Below are 23,412 nucleotides of genomic sequence, written 5' to 3'. Positions count from 1 at the left end.
ATGTATGCGTTTTGTGGGTGCAACCCCTTTCTCCCAAATTAAGTAGATGAGAGGAAGGGGATGCACCCCCAAAACAGGTCCATTGATCCCCCACGATGGCAGATAGCACATAATGACATTAGCATGGGATTGACTTCCAAATTGTGTGCATATTCAAAATTAGGCTTTTACAGGTCTGACATCACCCCATTTGATGAAGACAATATCCAGACATTTTGAACATACTATAATGTCGAATATTGCCTGTTTTTTCTACGTTGAACTTGTAAGTTCCAGAGTTTTGTATGTTATGTTATTAAACATGCCTATTTACAACAAGAAATTGTAAAAAACTGAAAAAAAAAATACATTTTACCCAAAAATTTTAAAACGCTCGTGTGAATGTGCACAGAATAAAAAGTTTGCTCATCAACAATGGGTCGCAAGAAATATCTCCTAAACCTTTAGGAGATATTTGCAAAAGACCGGCACCACTGTCTATGGCACATGCTCCATAGACAGCGGCAAGCAGGCGCAATGAGCATGCCGCTGCTAACGGCGATCATGCCATTAGTGGCAGCTCCTGCACGCATGCGCGAGAGTGACGTAACCACGGCTCCGGCCAAGGTCACTTCAGGGGCTTCAATCTCAGGTAAATTATTCATAATGAGCTAGTTTGCTATGTATACTAGCTTATTATGCCTTTACCTTGCAGGGTCTATTTTTTTTTAATTAGTTTGGCTTTACTTCCTCTTTAAAAAATTGTGCAATATGCAGCAGGATAGCATGATGTGGTTGATTTTGTAGTCCGCCATATGAATTGCTGTCAGAAACAGACAGAACTGGCTGGCCATTATCCCAAAGGTATTCTCAACTCTTCTCACTTTGGCCAGCCGGTAGTTAAAAACCCTCCTCTCTGGGGGGAGGGTCCTTTGGGGGAATGACCTCATCAGGTGCTCGCCCAGACCGAATGCTTCATCAGCAATAAAGACGATTGGGAGTCCTTCCACATTGTCCGTATCAGGTGGCAATGCCAGGCTACCAGTCTAGAGACATCTGGGTGAAGACTCCTCCATCCAACATCCGGCCATTCTTCCCCACGTCCACATAGAGGAACTCATATTGTGCTGACACCACCGCCATTAACACTACTATTAAACCCTTTATATAGTTATAATAGTAAGACCCCAAATGGGGTGGTGGCATGATGTGGACGTGCTTCCCATCTATAGCCCCTCCACAGTTGGGAAAGTCCCAACGGGAGGCAAAATAGGATACCACAATCTGCCATTCCTGTGCCATTGAAGGAAACTGTGGAGTCAAAACATAAAAAAAAAAAAGTACTTTTGCACATAACATTGCAAGCAGATTAAACAAACATTCTTGGCCAACATCACTTATATTGCTCACCCCCTCTGATGGACAATTGTAAAAATGTTAGGGGGGGGGGGGGGGCTGAGGTGACTTTGGGAGCCAAAAAAAAAGCACTAGAAAGGAGCTGACAAAATACATTGTTAAAAGTGGCTAGGCTATAGGTGTATATGGGCCCAGGATAGCATGCTGGGGAGGTTAGTGAAGGCAAATATGCATGTAGGCCAAAAAAGGAGCATTCAAATCTTACAGCATGCATGAGGATAAAGGGGACATTCACAGCATATTCCAATCATGGTAATTAGGGAATGATGGAAAATACAATACATTAGCAAACATTAAATACATAGAATGTGAAGTTAAAGGATAAAACTAATATAGTCCTTCTGCAGGACCTGAATGATGGCAGAACAGGTCTCTGGAATAATGATCCCCAGAGCCTGGGAGGAGATGCCCGTCGAGAACTTGAGGTCCTGTAGACTTCTCCCAGTTGCCAAGTACCGCAAGGTGGTGACTAGCCTCTGCTCCGGAGTGATGGCTTGCCATATGCAGGTGTCCTGCTTCATAATATAAGGGGTGAGCCTAGCCAACAGATGGTGAAAAATGGGGTCCGTCATCTGGAGAAAGTTCCTGAAATCATCAGGATTATTCTCCTGGATCTCACACAGCAGAGGCATACGAGAGAATTAGTCATGCTGGAGTAAACAATTCTTGGTCCATGAACTCCTCCTCACCCTGTTCATGGACTGGGCTTGGGTCAAAGTATAAACTTCAACACCAAGCCCCCACACAGCAGGAACTGTAGGACGAGTACGTACCCGCAACATGGTTTCAAACAAACGGTTGGTCAGAACGAACTTAACAGAACACACTGAAGAACAACAAGGCCTGTGAAGAGCAAGCTGAAAATCAGCAATGAGCGGACAAGAACGCACTGAAAAACAGATACGAACTGACTGCACACACTGAAAACCAGATACAAACCCACAAGCACAAACTGAACAGCAGTAAAAGGATCTGAAAAAGCAGGAATCTGAAAAGCGTGAATTGTCTCTAACCAAACTTCTACTAACACGAGATTAGCAGAAGGAGCCCAAAGGGTGGCACAGTGGCTATTGAACTTCCTTTTTCTAGTCCCATCATACGTGTTGTAAGTCACTGCGTTCTTGACATTCAGACTTTGGTGTGATCGTGTGTACGCAAGACAGTTTCAGCGGAATTCCGTCTGAACTCCGTCAGAAAAACCTTCAGAGTTTATTCCGACTGGAAAACCGGTCATGTGTACAGGGCATCAGAGTCTGCAAAAGACTTGACACTGGGGTGGAGGTTCACCTTCCAGCAGGACAACGACCCTAAACACAAAGCCAGAGCTACAATGGAATGGTTTAGATCAAAGTATATTCATGTGTTAGAATGGCCCAGTCAAAGTCCAGACCTAAATCCTGTTGGGAATCTGTGGCAAGACTTGAAAATTGCTGTTCACAGACACTCTCCAACCAATCTGACAGCGCTTGAGCTATTTTGCAAAGAAGAATGGGCAAAAATTTCACTCTTTAGATGTGCAAAGCATCCCCAAAAAGACTTGCAGCTGTAAAAAAAAAAAAAAAAAAAAAAAAAAAAGATGGTATTGACTCAGGGGGCTACATACAAATGCACGCCACACTTTTCACAGATTTGTAAAGAAAAATTGAAAAATATTTATCATTTTCCTTCTACTTCACAATCATGTGCCACTTTGTGTTGGTCTTTATCACATAAAATCCCAATAAAATACATTTACGTTTTTGATTGTAACATGACTAAATGTGGAAAATGTCATGGGGTATGAATACTTTTTAAGGCACTGTACACACAAATGTGAAAACAAAGTCTCTGATTTTTGATTTTTAAATTCACAGTGCAATATCCCAATTTCCTCCAGTGATCGATTGCAAATAGTATTTTCACATGTGCTCCACCTCCAGTGTGTCACACCTCTGACCTTCTAATATGGACCTATGAGAAATATAGGTCACAAAATGCTTTTGCCCTCTATAGAGTTAAGCAACTCCCAGATCTCCTCTCACTCTCCAACTGTTGTTAACGTTTATGTGACCTCCTCCTTCAATTGGACTTATTATAAAGTGCTCAAAAAGAAATACAAGCTTCTATTGTGCAGTAGTCCTTTTAAAATCATTTATTAAAAGATTTAAAAAAAGACACTTACAATAGCTGGTGCACTATAGAGACACAGCCAACAAGGTTTGCTCTATTGCGAGGCATCCTATGCGTGTTGTCTTTAATCACATGACATTTTCAGGGGATGCCCTGAAGATCCAGAGGATCCACTGAAGAAATCATGCGATTAATGACAATACTCATAGGATGGAGCTGGGTGATAAACACTGGTCGGAACCAAGTCCACAGTCAGCAACACATATTGTGCTTTTTTTTACCTACCTGCTCCCTATTCAGACCTGTGATCACAATGTCTGGCACCAACTTTCTTTGCAGCTCTGAAATGCCATGTAACTGAATGCCAAGGGCGACAAAGAAAGTTGGTATTTGAAGAGGCAAAATGGCACCCATCTTAAAAGGGTCACTGGGTTTTTTTTCCCTCCAAGTCTTAAGGTTCCCACTTCATCCCTGGTCAGACTGGTCTTACCTGGATGTAACGTTTGTTATGTTGTATAATCAAAGGACCACCAGAATCTCCTGCAAGAGACAACAACAGGAATAAACATGGTGGCAAAATTGTTGGTAGTCTCACTAACAGTCCTAGTTTCTGGGGCCATAGTGTCAGTTCCTACCAAGGATATATCCCGCACGCAGTCTGTATGAATTCACATTTTTTGCATGGGCATTAGACTGTTGTCATCAAACCAAACTGATCCCAGACAATGTGTTTGTATGCTTGTATGAGTGTGGTAGGGAAAGTAAATTGTTCCTCATATTTGGTATGGACCAATATGAATTGTTCTCTGTACTAATGTGTTAAGTAATACTTTAGAGCTGTATGAATATATTGTGTGGGCATGCAGGGAGGCAGCTTACGTCGTACTCCATGGTCTTCCATCTCGGGAAGTTGAATATAAAACTACCAATGCTGGTGTGCACCATGGTTAGTGAACAAGGTCCCCAACTAAAATGAGAGGTTTGTAGTAGGGGGGTATAGAAGGGATAAGGTAAAGTTATATTTTAAAATTAGGGATAAAGACAGAAAGAAGAAAATAGAAAGCCATATAACTCATTACCTTTGCAGGTCTGAGGATCCACCACTGGCTCTATCCCTCCAGTACACAAGAAATTATCAGTCACAGCATCTCTAATATCTGCTACATTCTCAAAGTCTTTCACCTTTTTGGCATCTTCAAGACAGTCGAGTCTCTGTGGAGGAGGAGAGCAATTATAGGTGGAAGACATCTCAAAATGTTGAGCCCAGACACTGAATGCCCTAATGTGGATCTGTTATTTTGTGAGCAGACAACAGGTTGCTGCTTTTGGCAGTATTAAAACAATTTATCAGACGGCAAAAGCGATATTTAGTACCACCTACCTGCATATGACAACGGCAGCACTAGGTCGGGTTGTAGGAAAGTTAGGTCCCTATGAACTAAAGGTCAAAAAAAAGGAACAAACAGCAATGAAACAGTAATATTAATTTTGTACCTTTTGCCCTTGTTTTATCAGCACATCCATCTGTATAAGGTCGTCCCTTCTTTCTTCTGAAACGAACATCGCTTTCACCAACTCACTAGACAGTAATAAGGTTTCTATGGAGAAAAGTCATTTTTAAATGAAAAAAATAGGATAAAATCCTTATGATTTTCCTTCAGCTGTTCTATTTCTTACTACCCATTTGTAAAGTCAGACCAGGCTGTTGACATCTTTTGACGTCATATTGGTAGTGAGGATGGTTTCCACAGTCTGGAGAAGGAGGTATGGGGATACAGGGGATAAAATAAGTATTGAACACATCACCATTTTTCTAGGTAAATTTCTTTCTAAAGGTGCTGGAGGAGAGGAGTTGGAGGTGAACATCGCTCTGTGTGGAGGCTTGGGTCCGAGATATGCTCATCTGAATCTTGGATCTGGTAAGCGGCCAACTGATTATATTTCTTTCCTGTAAAGCTATTATCTGCAGAGAGATGTGCGCTACCGCTGCATGAAGAGAGGGCTGGAAGATAGATTGTTGCTAATGTGTCAGTTTTTGCTACATTTCTGGAGAAACAACTTTGTTTGAAGTTCAATATCCCTTTGATCTGTGCATTATATGGACTTTCTTTATAACTAGTTGATTAATGTGGACTTGTTTTGAGCAATTACCTCAGGGCTTAAGTCCTGCGGGAACGCATGGGAACGGAGTTCCTGTACTTTTTCCACAACAGGAACTCAGTTCCGGTTAGCAGCCGTGTCCTGCAATACTTTGAGGTATGCGAGCTGTGTGGCAGGTGCTACACCAGCAGCCACCGACACAGCTCGCAATAGTAAGTGCCGCACACCTGACCATTCAGGCATTGCCAGTAGGGGGCCCGATGACAGCTTCCGCTTCGATCTACCTGTCAATCACAGCTAGCTGACGGGTAGATCAGGTCTAAGTCTAGCTGACGGGTAGATCAGCTTTTCTGCTCACCGGACATACAGGGAGAGAGGAGAGCTGAGGAAAGAACATCAGTTTGGGGTGGTAAGTTGAGCACAATACCTGGCAAAGTTTAATGCCAGGAGGGAAGTTTATGTGGAAATAACTTAGGTTGGAATAGCAGCGAGTGTGTGTTGGAGCCCTGCAGAGTTTGCAGCCCCCCCAAGCTAACATACATCTCCTAAGCAGGAACACATCACTATCTCCCCAAGTGTTCTGTCTAGATAATGTGCAGTTCATTTATGACCTTTCCATTTAACCCCGTGTTATCCAAACTCTGTTCAATGAAAAAAGTGTAAACTCACCATATACAAAATAAAATTCCCCAATAAAGATCAGAACATGATGTTCACATTTGCATGGAAGCACAATTGAATGAATGCTGATTATTCAGAGAATTACCGTATTCATGTTTATTGAGGATTGTTTTTTTTTTTTGTACTAACAGTTAAGCTTCATACAGACAATACGAAAATTAGATGAAAAATACCACTTTTGAAGCGTTCGTGCATATGAACGTATCATTTATTTTTTTGGTGGGGGAGTGGATCTTGGGTGGGAGTTCCCACACTTTTTTCCCCAGGACTTGACCCCTGAATTAAATACCATTTACCACTAACGATGGTTTACTGTCACTTGTAGTTCTATTGAGTGAGAGTGTTTGGCACAACACAGGGGACACTATTTATTGATTTAATTAATTTTTTTTCTTTGTTTTTGCTGGTCTGCAGATTCACCATATATTTCACATATTGATTTATATTTTTTCATATATTTTATATATGGTATGGTATATGGTATAACAGGGATATTTTTCATCAACACCAAGTATTTTTTTTTATCACTGCTTAACTGATTATTGATCTTTTGGAATGGTTTGGGCATGGAAATTTGTGAGCACTTGTTTGATTAATTTATTCAGGTTGCAAGATTGAAGTTTTTTTTTCATTTATAGCTAAATCTTATATTCAGGTTTTTTAATTGCAGCATCTGTTTACTTTTCCACTCAGAGTAAGGTGTAGTGATTCACTCTTTCTAGGTAATGGCTACACCTATTAATATTGGTTCAAACCGAGAGTAAGGCTGCTTTCACACTGGGGCGGTATTCAGGCGTTACAGCGCTAAAAATAGCGCCTGTGTAACGCCTGAAAAAAACCGCCCCCTTTAACTCCAGTGTGAAAGCCGGAGGGCTTTCACACTGGAGCGATGCGCTGGCAGGACGGTGAAAAAAGTCCTGCTAGCCGCATCTTTGCAGCGGTGAAGGAGCGGTGTATTCACCGCTCCTATACCGCTCCTACCCATTGAAATCAATGGGACACCGCGGCAATACCGCCGGCAAAGCGCCGCTGCAGCGGCGCTTTGCGGGCGGGTTTAACCCCTTTTTGCCCGCTAGCGGGGGTTAAAACCACCCCGCTAGCGCCCGCACACCGCCGCTAAAACGACGGTAAAGCGCCGCTAAAAATAGCGGCGCTTTACCGCCGACGCTGCTCCCGCCCCAGTGTGAAAGCAGCCTAATTTGATAGCGCAGACTTTTCCTTTGCAACACTAAAGGGGCTATTGACATAAAATTTTCACCACATGCCGGTAACAACCAATGCAATCCATACATGCAAAGTAACCAAAACAAATACATTCAGAAATGAAGTTATGTGTAATAAAATTGAATGACAGAGGGAAAAGTATTGAACCCGCTAACTGAAATTTAGCTTAATTTTCTTTCTTTGAAAACAATTGAGGGAGTTTCCTTGGCTTTGTTTTTGGGATCATTGTCTTGCTGAAATGTACACCCCTTATTTCATCTTCATCATCCTGGTAGATGGCAGCAGATTTTTTTCCAAGAATGGTACATGTTCCCATTCATCCTTCCTTCAGTGATATGAAGTTTGCCATTACCGTATGCTAAAAAACAGCCCCATGCTATGATGTTCACACGTCCAAACCTCACTGTTGGTAATGGGGCGTTTTTGGGGTGATGTTCAGTGCCATTTGACCTCCAAACATGGTGTATATTATGGCATCAAGAGAGTTCAATTTTAGTCTCATCTGACCAGACTACAGTATATTCTCCCAGTATTTTACAGGCTTGTCTAAATGTTGTGCAGCAAACTTTAAACAAGCTTCAACATGCTTTTTCTTCAGCAATGGAGTTTTGCGTGGTGAGCGTGCATACAGGCCATGGCGGTTGAGTGCATTACTTATTGTTTTATTTGAAACAATTGTACCTGCTAATTCCAGGTCTTATTGAAGCACTCCACAAGTGGTCCTTGGCTCTTGGACAACTCTTCTGTTAATTCTTTACACTTCTTTGTCAGAGATCTTGTGAGGAGCACATGATCGTGGCCAGTTAATGGTGACATTATGTTCTTTCTACTTCCGGATTATGGCCCCGACAGTGCCCACTAGAGTATTCAGAAGTTTAGAAATCCTTCTGTAACCAATGTAATGTAATCAGTATATTTTGCAACAGTAAATTGCAAAAAAGTAACAGGACAAGGGGCAGGATTGCTTTCTAATTACTGATAGATTTCAGCTGGTGTCTTAGCTTTCCATGCCTTTTTGCACCTCCCTTTCTTCATGTGTTCAATACTTTTTCCCTGTGTCATTCCATTTTATTACACTTAATCTAGTTTCTGAACTTATTTGTTTTGGTTTCTTTGTATGTATGGATTGCATTGGTTGTTACTGACGTGGTGAATATTTCATGTCAATAGCACCTTTAGAAATATATTTACCTAGAACAATGGTAACATGTTCAATATTTATTTTACCAGCTGTATACTGTGCAATCAATTAGCGGTCTGTAATTCTAAAAAGGCAAAAGTTTATCTTTGGCCATGGACCACTTGCCACACTCCGGCCTGATAACTGCCAGACCTGTTGAATCAAGAAATCACATATATAGAAGCTGTCTGACAAAGTGAAGCATGCTAACAGATTACAAAAAGCCATACATCATACCACAATCTAAAAAAATTCAAGAACCGATTAGAAAAAGTAACAACAAGACGAGTTTGCCCATGGGACTTTAAATGAGTTTGTCATAGAGGTCATACCAAGTATAAGGATTTATTCAAATTCCAAAAACATGATTGTAAATGAGCATAAAAACATCATCAGGCATGATTTGACCATTGACATGTTAATTACAGTAGTGGAATAAATGATATACATATACAAATTTGTACTCGACATGTTTCGCGAGCTCTGCTCGCTTCCTCAGAAGTTGGTGTATATGCAGAATATATTATGGTCAATTGGTCCATAGCATCGATCTGCATGGGCAGCAGCAGAAGGTTGCTGCAGGTTACGCCTCTTCAGCTCCCGGTCGGAGTGCCTTCCGCTGCTGCCCATGCAGATGGGTGCTATGGAACTTGAGGCAGAACAGCAGGAGGAAAAGAAGGACTTCCTTTGCTCTCAAGGCCCCTTTAGGCAGATAGCATTCCTGCGGGGCCACTTAACACACAGGAGAAAGAAGAGGAGGAGGAGGAGGAGGATTGTGTGAGCATGGATGTCTAGGATAACATGCAGCAGTCTTCAAGGGATGGTTTTAAGTCCCCAGAAACCCAAGGAGTTATACGTGGCTCGGAGGAGGTAGTTCCTGACAGTGTCGTCCTTAGTGACCCAGAGGACTCAGAATCTCATGTCTCAAAGCCTACGAAAGGACCCTAGGATTCGTAGTATCAAGGAGAGGGATCATTACTGGCTGGCAACCCTTCTTGATCCACATTACAAGGGAAAAGTTTCAGAGCTCATCCTGCCTTCACAGAGCAAGCAGAGGATGAAACATCTTCAGGACACCTTGAAGAAAAGTTTGTGTAACGCTTTTCCAGACCCTGGGAGGTTACCATTTCCTGGTATTGGACGTGTTTTCATTTGGTCAGAGGAAGATCGTGGAGAAGGTGGCTGGCTGACCGATGCCTTTAAACAATTTTTTAGTCCTCAGCACCCAGGGCTGATAGGTTCAAGCAACCATAGGCAGCATCTGCATTATAAAGTGCAGGAATATCTAGGGGCAAATGCAGACTTGGAGACCTTTCCAACTGAGCATCCACTGTGCTACTGGGTCTTGAGGATTGACCACTGGCCAGAACTTGCTCAATATTCAATCGAGCTACTGGCCTGTCCTGCATATGGCCTGCTTTCTGAATGCACATTCAGTGCTGCTGGAGGGTTTGTAACGGATTAGAGTTCATCTGTCCACAGACTCCATTGATAGGCTCACATTTATAAAAATGAATCATTCCTGGATCAGCAGCTATCAAGTCTCTGATGCTGATGTAACTGATTGAACATGCTAGGGATCTGGGATCCCTTGAAGACTATGCTGCCTCTATCCTATACCTGAATCTTGAGGATGCTAGCTTCCAACAATATTTTTGGTATAGGGCACCAACACCCAAGGCCCAATTTTTCTGCCCCTGTTTAACAGGGGCATGTAATTACACTATTTGAAATAATATTTAACAGCAGGGCCCTCTTCCACTGGCCAGGGTTGTCGGGGTCTGCGGGCAGGGGGCTTATCGGAATCTGGAAGCATGCTTTAACAAGGTGGCCCCTGGATCCTGGACCCCCATACCCCTACCCATTCACCAAAAAAGTGTCAAAAAAGTAAAAACATCCATCGTGTCAATCACGGAGCAGACGGACCGAAAAGAGAAAAAAAATTAGAAATGCATCCTCCTCTTTCAGAGGCGACTCGCCGAATGGGCGGTCTTCAATTTAGCAGCTCTTATATAGGCAAGGGCAGGGCCACCCGGTGATGTAACTGGGTGACCCCGCCCCCTATTGACATCATATGACATCAGAGGGGGTGGGGGTCACTTTTTTGCCTCACCAGGTGGCCCCGCCCTTGCCTATATAAGAGCTGAAAAACCTTTTCTTTTTTTCAGTCTGTAAGCGCTGTGATTGATAAATGTACATGCACTTTTTTTTTAAATAAAGAAATTGTCCAAAACTGTCTGCCGTTTTTACTTTGACACTTTTTTGGTGAATGGGTAGGTGTACAATGTACCTGGCTACCCATTCACATGGGAGGGCTTGTTAAAAGGGGCTTCCAGATTCCAATAAGCCACCACCAACAGACCCCTCCAGCCAATGGCCAGGGTTGTCAGGATGAGGCCCTTGTCCCCATCAACACCCCAAAGCATCCTCCCCATGTTGAGGGCATATGGCCTGGTACGGTTTAGGTGGGGGGGCACTCGCTCACGTCCCCTTTCTGTCTTCCAGGTTGCATGCCCGCATAAGGGTCTGGTATGGATTTTTGGGGGGTCCCCACGCCAATTTTTTTTTCATTTTGGCATGGAGGTCCCCTTAATAGCAATGCCAAACCTGAAGGGCCTGGTATTGACTGGGGGGGGGGGGATTTTTTCCTTGATTTTACATTACAGCCACAAGCAATTTTGAATTACATTTTTTCCTTTAGAAATGTAATTTTGCTGCGGCACCGTTTTAAACATTGCGCAGATGCGCTACTTTACAGGCAGACTAAGGGGACCCCCCAGGCACAATATTTAATGGAATATTTCATTTTTATTTTTTCACTTTAAGCATTATTAAAATCACTGCTCCTGAAAAAACTGTAGTTTTCAAATCTTTTTTTTTTGCATTGATACATGTCCCCTAGTCCAGTACCTGGGTCCCCATTTTTATGGCAAAACTTGCATACAACCCTTTAACTGCTTCGCGCCCGCCCTATAGCCGAAATACGGCTGCAGAGTGGACGCTAACTGCCAGGAGGCCGTTCCTGAATGGCCTCCTGTTTACTTCGGCAATGCGCGGTCCCATGAGCGCGCATCGGGGAAGTTCTGTGCTGGCCGTGTCCCTCGGACACAGCCAGCCACAGATCGCTGTAAACGGCCAATCACAGCAGCCATTTGCAGCGCGATCGGCATGTCCAATGTGAGATGATCTCATATGTAAACATATGAGATCATCTCTCAGCGCCGCTCTCCCTCCTCACACAGACAGCATGTGAGAAGGGAGAGATCAACGGCTGCAGCAGCCGCAAGTAAAAAAAAAAAAAGTGCCATCCTCCCCCAGAGCCACCTGTTAGTGCTATCTATTCCTAGTGCTTCAGTGATATGAAGTTTGCCATTACCGTATGCTAAAAAACAGCCCCATGCTATGATGTTCACACGTCCAAACCTCACTGTTGGTAATGGGGCGTTTTTGGGGTGATGTTCAGTGCCATTTGACCTCCAAACATGGTGTATATTATGGCATCAAGAGAGTTCAATTTTAGTCTCATCTGACCAGACTACAGTATATTCTCCCAGTATTTTACAGGCTTGTCTAAATGTTGTGCAGCAAACTTTAAACAAGCTTCAACATGCTTTTTCTTCAGCAATGGAGTTTTGCGTGGTGAGCGTGCATACAGGCCATGGCGGTTGAGTGCATTACTTATTGTTTTATTTGAAACAATTGTACCTGCTAATTCCAGGTCTTATTGAAGCACTCCACAAGTGGTCCTTGGCTCTTGGACAACTCTTCTGTTAATTCTTTACACTTCTTTGTCAGAGATCTTGTGAGGAGCACATGATCGTGGCCAGTTAATGGTGACATTATGTTCTTTCTACTTCCGGATTATGGCCCCGACAGTGCCCACTAGAGTATTCAGAAGTTTAGAAATCCTTCTGTAACCAATGTAATGTAATCAGTATATTTTGCAACAGTAAATTGCAAAAAAGTAACAGGACAAGGGGCAGGATTGCTTTCTAATTACTGATAGATTTCAGCTGGTGTCTTAGCTTTCCATGCCTTTTTGCACCTCCCTTTCTTCATGTGTTCAATACTTTTTCCCTGTGTCATTCCATTTTATTACACTTAATCTAGTTTCTGAACTTATTTGTTTTGGTTTCTTTGTATGTATGGATTGCATTGGTTGTTACTGACGTGGTGAATATTTCATGTCAATAGCACCTTTAGAAATATATTTACCTAGAACAATGGTAACATGTTCAATATTTATTTTACCAGCTGTATACTGTGCAATCAATTAGCGGTCTGTAATTCTAAAAAGGCAAAAGTTTATCTTTGGCCATGGACCACTTGCCACACTCCGGCCTGATAACTGCCAGACCTGTTGAATCAAGAAATCACATATATAGAAGCTGTCTGACAAAGTGAAGCATGCTAACAGATTACAAAAAGCCATACATCATACCACAATCTAAAAAAATTCAAGAACCGATTAGAAAAAGTAACAACAAGACGAGTTTGCCCATGGGACTTTAAATGAGTTTGTCATAGAGGTCATACCAAGTATAAGGATTTATTCAAATTCCAAAAACATGATTGTAAATGAGCATAAAAACATCATCAGGCATGATTTGACCATTGACATGTTAATTACAGTAGTGGAATAAATGATATACATATACAAATTTGTACTCGACATGTTTCGCGAGCTCTGCTCGCTTCCTCAGAAGTTGGTGTATATGCAGAATATATTATGGTCAATTGGTCCATAGCATCGATCTGCATGGGCAGCAGCAGAAGGTTGCTGCAGGTTACGCCTCTTCAGCTCCCGGTCGGAGTGCCTTCCGCTGCTGCCCATGCAGATGGGTGCTATGGAACTTGAGGCAGAACAGCAGGAGGAAAAGAAGGACTTCCTTTGCTCTCAAGGCCCCTTTAGGCAGATAGCATTCCTGCGGGGCCACTTAACACACAGGAGAAAGAAGAGGAGGAGGAGGAGGAGGATTGTGTGAGCATGGATGTCTAGGATAACATGCAGCAGTCTTCAAGGGATGGTTTTAAGTCCCCAGAAACCCAAGGAGTTATACGTGGCTCGGAGGAGGTAGTTCCTGACAGTGTCGTCCTTAGTGACCCAGAGGACTCAGAATCTCATGTCTCAAAGCCTACGAAAGGACCCTAGGATTCGTAGTATCAAGGAGAGGGATCATTACTGGCTGGCAACCCTTCTTGATCCACATTACAAGGGAAAAGTTTCAGAGCTCATCCTGCCTTCACAGAGCAAGCAGAGGATGAAACATCTTCAGGACACCTTGAAGAAAAGTTTGTGTAACGCTTTTCCAGACCCTGGGAGGTTACCATTTCCTGGTATTGGACGTGTTTTCATTTGGTCAGAGGAAGATCGTGGAGAAGGTGGCTGGCTGACCGATGCCTTTAAACAATTTTTTAGTCCTCAGCACCCAGGGCTGATAGGTTCAAGCAACCATAGGCAGCATCTGCATTATAAAGTGCAGGAATATCTAGGGGCAAATGCAGACTTGGAGACCTTTCCAACTGAGCATCCACTGTGCTACTGGGTCTTGAGGATTGACCACTGGCCAGAACTTGCTCAATATTCAATCGAGCTACTGGCCTGTCCTGCATATGGCCTGCTTTCTGAATGCACATTCAGTGCTGCTGGAGGGTTTGTAACGGATTAGAGTTCATCTGTCCACAGACTCCATTGATAGGCTCACATTTATAAAAATGAATCATTCCTGGATCAGCAGCTATCAAGTCTCTGATGCTGATGTAACTGATTGAACATGCTAGGGATCTGGGATCCCTTGAAGACTATGCTGCCTCTATCCTATACCTGAATCTTGAGGATGCTAGCTTCCAACAATATTTTTGGTATAGGGCACCAACACCCAAGGCCCAATTTTTCTGCCCCTGTTTAACAGGGGCATGTAATTACACTATTTGAAATAATATTTAACAGCAGGGCCCTCTTCCACTGGCCAGGGTTGTCGGGGTCTGCGGGCAGGGGGCTTATCGGAATCTGGAAGCATGCTTTAACAAGGTGGCCCCTGGATCCTGGACCCCCATACCCCTACCCATTCACCAAAAAAGTGTCAAAAAAGTAAAAACATCCATCGTGTCAATCACGGAGCAGACGGACCGAAAAGAGAAAAAAAATTAGAAATGCATCCTCCTCTTTCAGAGGCGACTCGCCGAATGGGCGGTCTTCAATTTAGCAGCTCTTATATAGGCAAGGGCAGGGCCACCCGGTGATGTAACTGGGTGACCCCGCCCCCTATTGACATCATATGACATCAGAGGGGGTGGGGGTCACTTTTTTGCCTCACCAGGTGGCCCCGCCCTTGCCTATATAAGAGCTGAAAAACCTTTTCTTTTTTTCAGTCTGTAAGCGCTGTGATTGATAAATGTACATGCACTTTTTTTTTAAATAAAGAAATTGTCCAAAACTGTCTGCCGTTTTTACTTTGACACTTTTTTGGTGAATGGGTAGGTGTACAATGTACCTGGCTACCCATTCACATGGGAGGGCTTGTTAAAAGGGGCTTCCAGATTCCAATAAGCCACCACCAACAGACCCCTCCAGCCAATGGCCAGGGTTGTCAGGATGAGGCCCTTGTCCCCATCAACACCCCAAAGCATCCTCCCCATGTTGAGGGCATATGGCCTGGTACGGTTTAGGTGGGGGGGCACTCGCTCACGTCCCCTTTCTGTCTTCCAGGTTGCATGCCCGCATAAGGGTCTGGTATGGATTTTTGGGGGGTCCCCACGCCAATTTTTTTTTCATTTTGGCATGGAGGTCCCCTTAATAGCAATGCCAAACCTGAAGGGCCTGGTATTGACTGGGGGGGGGGGGGATTTTTTCCTTGATTTTACATTACAGCCACAAGCAATTTTGAATTACATTTTTTCCTTTAGAAATGTAATTTTGCTGCGGCACCGTTTTAAACATTGCGCAGATGCGCTACTTTACAGGCAGACTAAGGGGACCCCCCAGGCACAATATTTAATGGAATATTTCATTTTTATTTTTTCACTTTAAGCATTATTAAAATCACTGCTCCTGAAAAAACTGTAGTTTTCAAATCTTTTTTTTTTGCATTGATACATGTCCCCTAGTCCAGTACCTGGGTCCCCATTTTTATGGCAAAACTTGCATACAACCCTTTAACTGCTTCGCGCCCGCCCTATAGCCGAAATACGGCTGCAGAGTGGACGCTAACTGCCAGGAGGCCGTTCCTGAATGGCCTCCTGTTTACTTCGGCAATGCGCGGTCCCATGAGCGCGCATCGGGGAAGTTCTGTGCTGGCCGTGTCCCTCGGACACAGCCAGCCACAGATCGCTGTAAACGGCCAATCACAGCAGCCATTTGCAGCGCGATCGGCATGTCCAATGTGAGATGATCTCATATGTAAACATATGAGATCATCTCTCAGCGCCGCTCTCCCTCCTCACACAGACAGCATGTGAGAAGGGAGAGATCAACGGCTGCAGCAGCCGCAAGTAAAAAAAAAAAAGTGCCATCCTCCCCCAGAGCCACCTGTTAGTGCTATCTATTCCTAGTGCCACCTGTTGTCAGTGCCATTTGTCCCCAGTGCCCCCTGTCGTCAGTGCCATGTATAAGTGCCATCTGTCATCAGTGCCATGTATCAGTGCCATTTGTCATCAGTGCCACGTATCAGTGCCATTTGTCATCAGTGCCACGTATCAGTGCCATTTGTCATCAGTGCCACGTATCAGTGCCATTTGTCATCAGTGCCACGTATCAGTGCCATTTGTCATCAGTGCCACGTATCAGTGCCACTTGTCATCAGTGCCACGTATCAGTGCCACTTGTCATCAGTGCCACGTATCAGTGCCACGTATCAGTGCCACGTATCAGTGCCACGTATCAGTGCCACGTATCAGTGCCACGTATCAGTGCCATTTGTCATCAGTGCCACGTATGAGTGCATCTGTCATCAGTGCCACGTATCAGTGCATCTGTCATCAGTGCCACGTATCAGTGCCATCTGTCATCAGTGCCACGTATCAGTGCCATCTGTCATCAGTGCCACGTATCAGTGCCATCTGTCATCAGTGCCACGTATCAGTGCCATCTGTCATCAGTGCCACGTATCAGTGCCATCTGTCATCAGTGCCACGTATCAGTGCCATCTGTCAGTGTCATGTGCCATCTGTTGTCAGTGTCACGTGTCATCAATGCCACTTATTGCCACGTATTAGTGCCATCTGTCATCGGTGCCACGTATAAGTGCCATCTGTCCTCAGTGCCACGTATAAGTGCCATCTGTCATCAGTGCCACGTATAAGTGCCATCTGTCATCAGTGCCACGTATAAGTGCCATCTGTCATCAGTGCCACGTATAAGTGCCATCTGTCATCAGTGCCACGTATAAGTGCAATCTGTCATCAGTGCCACGTATAAGTGCAATCTGTCATCAGTGCCACGTATAAGTGCCATCTGTCATCAGTGCCACGTATAAGTGCCATCTGTCATCAGTGCCACGTGTCATTGTCCTGGTGCTTCAGGGCCTTCAAAAGTGTAATAGGTAGTCAACAAGTTAGATGTGTAATTTATGCTCCTAGAACACGTGACGTGCTCCCTGCATGTTGGGCCTCTCTATGTGGCCAGGCTGTAAAAAAGTCCCACACATGTGGTATTGTAATACTCAGGAGGAGTAGCATAATTTTTTTGGGGGTGTCATTTGTGGTATACACATGCCACGTGAGAGAAATTACAATGACAATTTTGTGGGGAAAAAAAAAATCGTAATTTTGCAAAGAATTGTGGGAAACAAAATGCATCAAAAAGCTCACTATGCCTCTTACTAAATACCTTGGAATGTCTACTTTCCAAAAAGGGGTCATTTGGGGGTTATTTGTACTTTCCTGACTTGTTCGGGTCGCAAGAAGTGAGATAGTCCACCAGTACAGATGTGATCAATTTTGTGCGATTCGCACCACAGCTTGTGGACTTTCTAACTTTCTCAAAGACCAAATAATATCCACTAATTTGGGTTATTTTTACCAAAGACATGTAGCAGTATAAATAGTGGGCAAAATGTATGACGAAAAATTTATAATTTGCATAATTTTGTCACAGAAACAAAGAAATATGCGTTTTGTTTCAAAATTTTCGGTCTTTTTCATTTATAGCCCAAAAAATAAAAACCCCAGGAGGTGATCAAATACCACCAAAAGAAAGCTCTATTTGTGGGGAAAAAAAGGACAAAAAATTAATTTGGGTACAGTGTTGCATGACTGAGCTGAAAATTGGTCTGGGCAGGAAGGGTGTTTAAGTGCCCAGTAAGCAAGCGGTTAAAATTAGCACTTTTGATTTTTCATGTTCGTGTCCCATTGACTAATAGGGTTTGCATGTTCGCACAATTTTTTTATCTGTTCGCATTTTCTGGGGTATTTGGACCATCCCTAATTTTAACCACCACAAAAGTACCATGAGCTAAATTCAAATCGACCTAACTAAAGTTTAAAAACTTTACCTAACTAAAGTGGGAATCAAGTTTAGTTTATGTAGCATTGGGATGGCTTATAACCCCTGTTTTTTTTTTTTGCTGTTGAGAAGATTTACCAATCGCAATTGGTAAAGTTATCCTTTGTGACATTATGGTGCCAATTTTTCAAGACTGAGGCTCGGTTCACACCTGTGACTGCGATGCGGCTTGCACATCCAATTTGCATGACATTTTAAAATACGTTCATTTGAATGAGGCTGGTTCACATATGTGCGTTGCATTCGCTCTCCGCATTGCCCAAAAAAGTGTGTGTTTTCTGGGCATTGTGGTGTGAATTGCAAGCACATTATCTTCTATGAGAACGAATGTGATTCGCAGATGCATTCCGTTGTGAACAGGATAAAATGCTGACCTGATCCTGATGCAATCCTGACCTAATCCTGATCAAAAACTGGACGTGAAATGCTGAACTGATTTTTCTCTTTGCAGGGAAACCTGAGCTTCAGTTCGCACACATGTGTGAACCAGGCCTAAAGGTCCCTCTGTAGACCCAAGTGATGGGCAAGTTTGTCAGCCATTAGGACATGTCCTCATTACCAGGAGAGGTTGTGTGCACTGCAAAAAGGACCTTTTCTCATTGCAGAGGAGAATAATAAAAAATAAAAAAAATCAGAAGGCTTATCACATTACTGCCATTACAGGCATGTATTTGGGATCTTCAGTTTAGTTTTTTTCATTATAAAAGGTGATTAGCAGGGGGCAGGTGGAGTTAGATCAGATAGGGTATAAGGGCAAAAGTTGAGCAATAAAGGGAACATATGCTGAGAGAATTACCTATTCTTACCTACTGTATATTTCCTGAAAATATTAGTTGCTGCAAGACTTTTTAAATCACGCCCAAAATTAGTTTGCAAATCGGGGGCTCTGGTTTAGTTTTGACTTCACTTGTTGCATGATGGTTTCAGGTCACTGATACAATAGGTAATAAAGCCAAAGGATCTGCATCACAGCCAACATTTAGCTACTGAGTTAACGCACTCACCATGGTCTCTGCAAGACACGGCCTTGTCCCGTAACTTTAAAGCCCAGGATGTTCCACTTGTGCAGGGAAGACAGAGCGGTCTGTAAGGAAATAACACCATAACAAGTTACTTGTTTAGAGAAAAACTTATTTTTTGCACCTTGAAAGTACTTGCACTTAAAATAGATTGTGTGAGTTTGGTAGATTTTTTAAATAAAGTGGACTGTGGGCAAAATAAAAAGAGTCCTATATGATGCACACTGCCAGTAGCGATGACATAGCAGTTTTTGTTTTTCTGGGTCCCTCCTGTAGTTGTGTTGCCTATTGATCCTGCTAGCAGATCTGTTATGTTTCACTTATGTGCAACAGGATAATAATACTTTTTCTTCTGCAGGCAAATGACTCAAATATGTTTTCAGCCATAACTTTTTTTCTACCAAGATATGTATATGAATATCCTAGTATTCAAGGGGTTAAAGCAAGCTCAGGTATTGATTTTTACCACCAGTGAATGGTAACATGTCAGGTAAAAGAACCCTATATAGCTTTTACAGGTCTCTGAATTAGACACCTACCACCACTAGCCATCTTCCCCTCACCCCACCCCAATGGTGGTTCCAGGACTCTCCCTTTCTCTCTACTCTCACTGACCAGCAGGATAGGTATACAAGCATGTTACTCTGGTGGATGATGGGAGCTCATTCGAGATGCCGCATCTAAGTACTAACTGGTATTCATCAGAGCTTGTGATGGTGGAGATGGGTTTAGGTGGCGGTCCTTAGGATCACCCCACCAGGAGTTGAGCAATCCAGGGTCCAGTAGTGGGTATAGCAGGTAGGGATCAAACAGAAGCATAGTCAGTAAACAAGCCAAAGGTTGGTAACAAGTAGTTGCAGGTTGGGATCAAGCAGAAATGTAGTTGAGGAACAAGACAAGGTCAATAACAAGTGGTAGTGAGTGGTAGCATAGATATGAATGGCAGCAGGAGTGACATGAGTGACATATTGGCTGGAGAGCACAATAATCTGGCAAACAGGAAGTGCAAAGCCAAGGATTAAATAGGAAGTTCATGAGAGGAGCAAAGTGTTCAAGGTACAAGAGAAACATGGTACAAGGCAAGATTGTCTAACAGATCAGAGAGGTATTGGTCAAGCAGCTCAGGTGGCTCAGCAAGAAAAGTTACTGCCAGGCATCCCTGGCACAACCTAGAACTCTAACCTGCATAATAACTTGAAAACTTTTTTATTTTATCTGTCTTTTCTTTTTTACTACTCAATAACCATAACTTCATGGAGGATTATGATACCTGACTGTTGTAGAAAAGTCGATCTTTTTGTTCAGTTCAACAAGAGCCAAATCAAAATCAAAGGATTTCGGAACATTCTTGTCTTTCTTGCTGTCTGGTTTATATTTTGGATGGCGATAAATGTCTTTCACTTTGCGCGATAGACCTCCTGTGGTGAGGTAACAAGGGGTGCAGCATAAGTATATGGTTTGTCTTATACCGGGTCCAATATAAAAACATTCATTTCCAGTTGTATCAATCACAAATCTAAAAGCTTCAACTTTCTTGAAAATGTCTTCTTCAAACATTAGGAAGAAGAAGAGAACAGGCCACTAATGGTCCTATTTTTGTAATTTTTCACCATGTACCTGGCATTTACAGTCTAACTCAAATCACTAATTGTTTTAAATTTTGGATAGAGTGGGGATAAGGTAAAACTTCTGCTAACTTTTATTTCTGCATGTTACCCCACTAGTAAGACTTCCCTCACTTCCTGTCCCTGTGATGCCCATACAGGAAATAGGGTGGGGGAAGGTCACCGGAGCAGAAAGGCATAGACAGCAATAAAACACATTGTTAGACGTTATAAACCTTCAGCGTAAAATATTGAAAAAAACTGTAGCTGGGTTTTAAACTACACAATTAATACAAATGCTACTGCACCCTCCTATGTTCTCCTTCTTGCTGGCTATAAGCGGATGAGCTGCAAGTTACCTGTTCTATTGGGGTTTGGAACATACCAGTGTCAGGCCTTCAGCTATTCTGAGAATCTGGTCCTTTTATGGGTTTAATGTACCTTGAAATGAATATCCAGCTAAAATGTTTTATTTTTTCTGTTTAACATAGAGTATGATTTGATGAGCTGCATTCCGACAACAAAATCCGTCTGATTTTCTCCAACGGATTTTGGCCCAAACTTGTCTTACATACACGATCGCACAAAGTTGTCGGAAAATCTGATCGTTCAGAACAAGATGACATACAACACGTACAACGGGACTATAAAGAGGCCAGTAGCCAATAGCTTTCGACTCGTAAATTTATTCTAAGCATGCGTGGGATTTTGTGCGTCGGAATGGTCTACACACGATCAGAATTTAAATAATCAGATTTTGTTGTCGGAACATTTTATATCCAGATCTCAAGCTTTGTGTGTCAGAAATTTCGACAGAAAAAGTTCAATGGAGCCCACACATGATCAGAATTTCCGACAGCACAATCCGATCGCACATTTTCCGTCGGAAAGTCCGACTGTGTGTACAGGGCATTACTTGTTCTATTGGAGTTTGCTGTTCTGAGAATCTGGCCCTTTCATGCGTTTTATGTACCTTGAAAAGATTATCTAGCCAAAAGGTTTTATTTTTTCTGTATGATTAGATGAGCTGCATGTTACTTATTCTATTTGCGTTTGGAACGTACCGATGACAGACCTTCAGATGTTTTGAGACTCTGGGGGTCATTTACTATAGAGCCCCGGCGCCAATTAGTGCGCATTACCACAAATTTGCGCTAAAATGGTATTCACTATAGTGCTGGTGAGAAAATACTCCTAAAATCGAATTTACTATAGTTCCCTGAAACCAAATAGCGCCCAAACCCTTATGCTGCATACACATGATCGGACTATCTGGGGGACTTGGTCCGGCGAACCAGAGTACACCGGACAATTCGCCCGTGTGTGGGCTCCGGCTGACTTTTTCTTCCCAAAAGTCCGGTGGACTTGGAAGTCTTGACTCAAAATTGTTTGGCGGAAAATCCGAAAAATAAACGGACTTGCCCACACACGGAGAAAAGTCCATTAATTTTGAACGTGACTAGCGAAGGAAGTCAATGTCGCTGCTTCCATCGGCGAGATTGACACCTCGCTAGCCCTGTCGCCTGGTATGGATTTAAAAGGGAACCCCTACGCCAAAAAAAAACGACATGGGGTCCCCCCAAAGACCATACCAAACCCTTAGCCGAGCACGAAGCCTGGCTCGGTCAGGAAAGGGGGTGGGGACGAGCGAGCACCTCCCCCTCCTGAACCGTATCAGGCCACGTGCCCTCAACATGGGGGGTGCCCCCCACCCCAAAGCACCTTGTCCCCATGTTAATGAGGACAAGGTCCTCTTCTCGACAACCCTGGCCATTGGTTGTCGGGGTCTGCGGGCGGGGAGACCCCAGATCCCGGCACCCACCCTATGAGAATGAGTATGGGGTACATGGTACCCCTACCCATTCACCTGAGGGAAAAAAGTGTAAATAAAAAACACACAACACAGGTTTTTAAATTACTTTATTAGTCAACTCCGGGGGTCTTCTTCACTCTGGTGAAATAAAAAAGGTGCAGCGCTTAGATTATATATATGACAATATCTATATAATCTTTTACCAGTGTAAAAAATATAATCAACTTTAATAGTAATAAAAAACTCTGCATAAATTAACACTATTAATGATTCTATGTTTTAGACAACACTATATCCAAATATACAAAAAAAAAAATTTGATATACGTATATCCAAAGTGAACATGTTCATAAGTGAAACAATATGGTGACAAAGTGCAATATCTTGAGAAGTTATAGTGACTTCAGTGAATGCTTTTCAGAAATCCACCACCACTTGAGAAGAGGCTTACCGGATGTTATGGACCCAGTTAGGTATATACCTAGTGAGTCACACGAGTTTATTGATGTAAATCCACACAGAAAACAGCTGGCAAACTTGTAACTTCTCATGGGTACCAGAGTAGACAGATGACCCAAAAATAGATGAAATGGCTATCCACCTTTTGGGGTGACTGAGGACAGATTCTTCCACGTATATTATAGGCCAAAAAGAAAATACAGCCTCATAGTGAAATACCGTTTAAAACTTTTATTAACATTAAAAGCATAAATGGGTACTCGCATATTACAGGCAAATACAAGCATGGAATTAAAATCTGGCAACGCAGTGGCATCAATGAGCCC

General features: G+C 43.0%; 1 protein-coding gene across 1 annotated transcript in view; it reads right to left on the bottom strand.

Moving 5' to 3' along the window:
• LOC143983497 (complement factor B-like) overlaps window positions 1-23,412 on the bottom strand; it is a 129,107-nt gene that overhangs the window by 10,821 nt on the left and 94,874 nt on the right. The window contains exons 13-17 of the mRNA XM_077483258.1: window positions 20,481-20,628; window positions 19,196-19,275; window positions 4,999-5,102; window positions 4,584-4,716; window positions 3,995-4,044 (exon numbers count right to left, since the gene is read on the bottom strand). Of these exons, the coding sequence (XP_077339384.1) occupies window positions 3,995-4,044; window positions 4,584-4,716; window positions 4,999-5,102; window positions 19,196-19,275; window positions 20,481-20,628 (515 nt within the window). The remainder of the gene's footprint in view (window positions 1-3,994; window positions 4,045-4,583; window positions 4,717-4,998; window positions 5,103-19,195; window positions 19,276-20,480; window positions 20,629-23,412) is intronic.

This window comes from Lithobates pipiens, unplaced genomic scaffold (genome assembly GCF_037356315.1).
Source record: "Lithobates pipiens isolate NorthernLeopardFrog02 unplaced genomic scaffold, aLitPip1_a1.2 Scaffold_1, whole genome shotgun sequence".
Taxonomy (NCBI): domain Eukaryota; kingdom Metazoa; phylum Chordata; class Amphibia; order Anura; family Ranidae; genus Lithobates; species Lithobates pipiens.
Note: the sequence above shows the minus strand (reverse complement) of the source record. Positions and strands in the feature narration are given on the sequence as shown.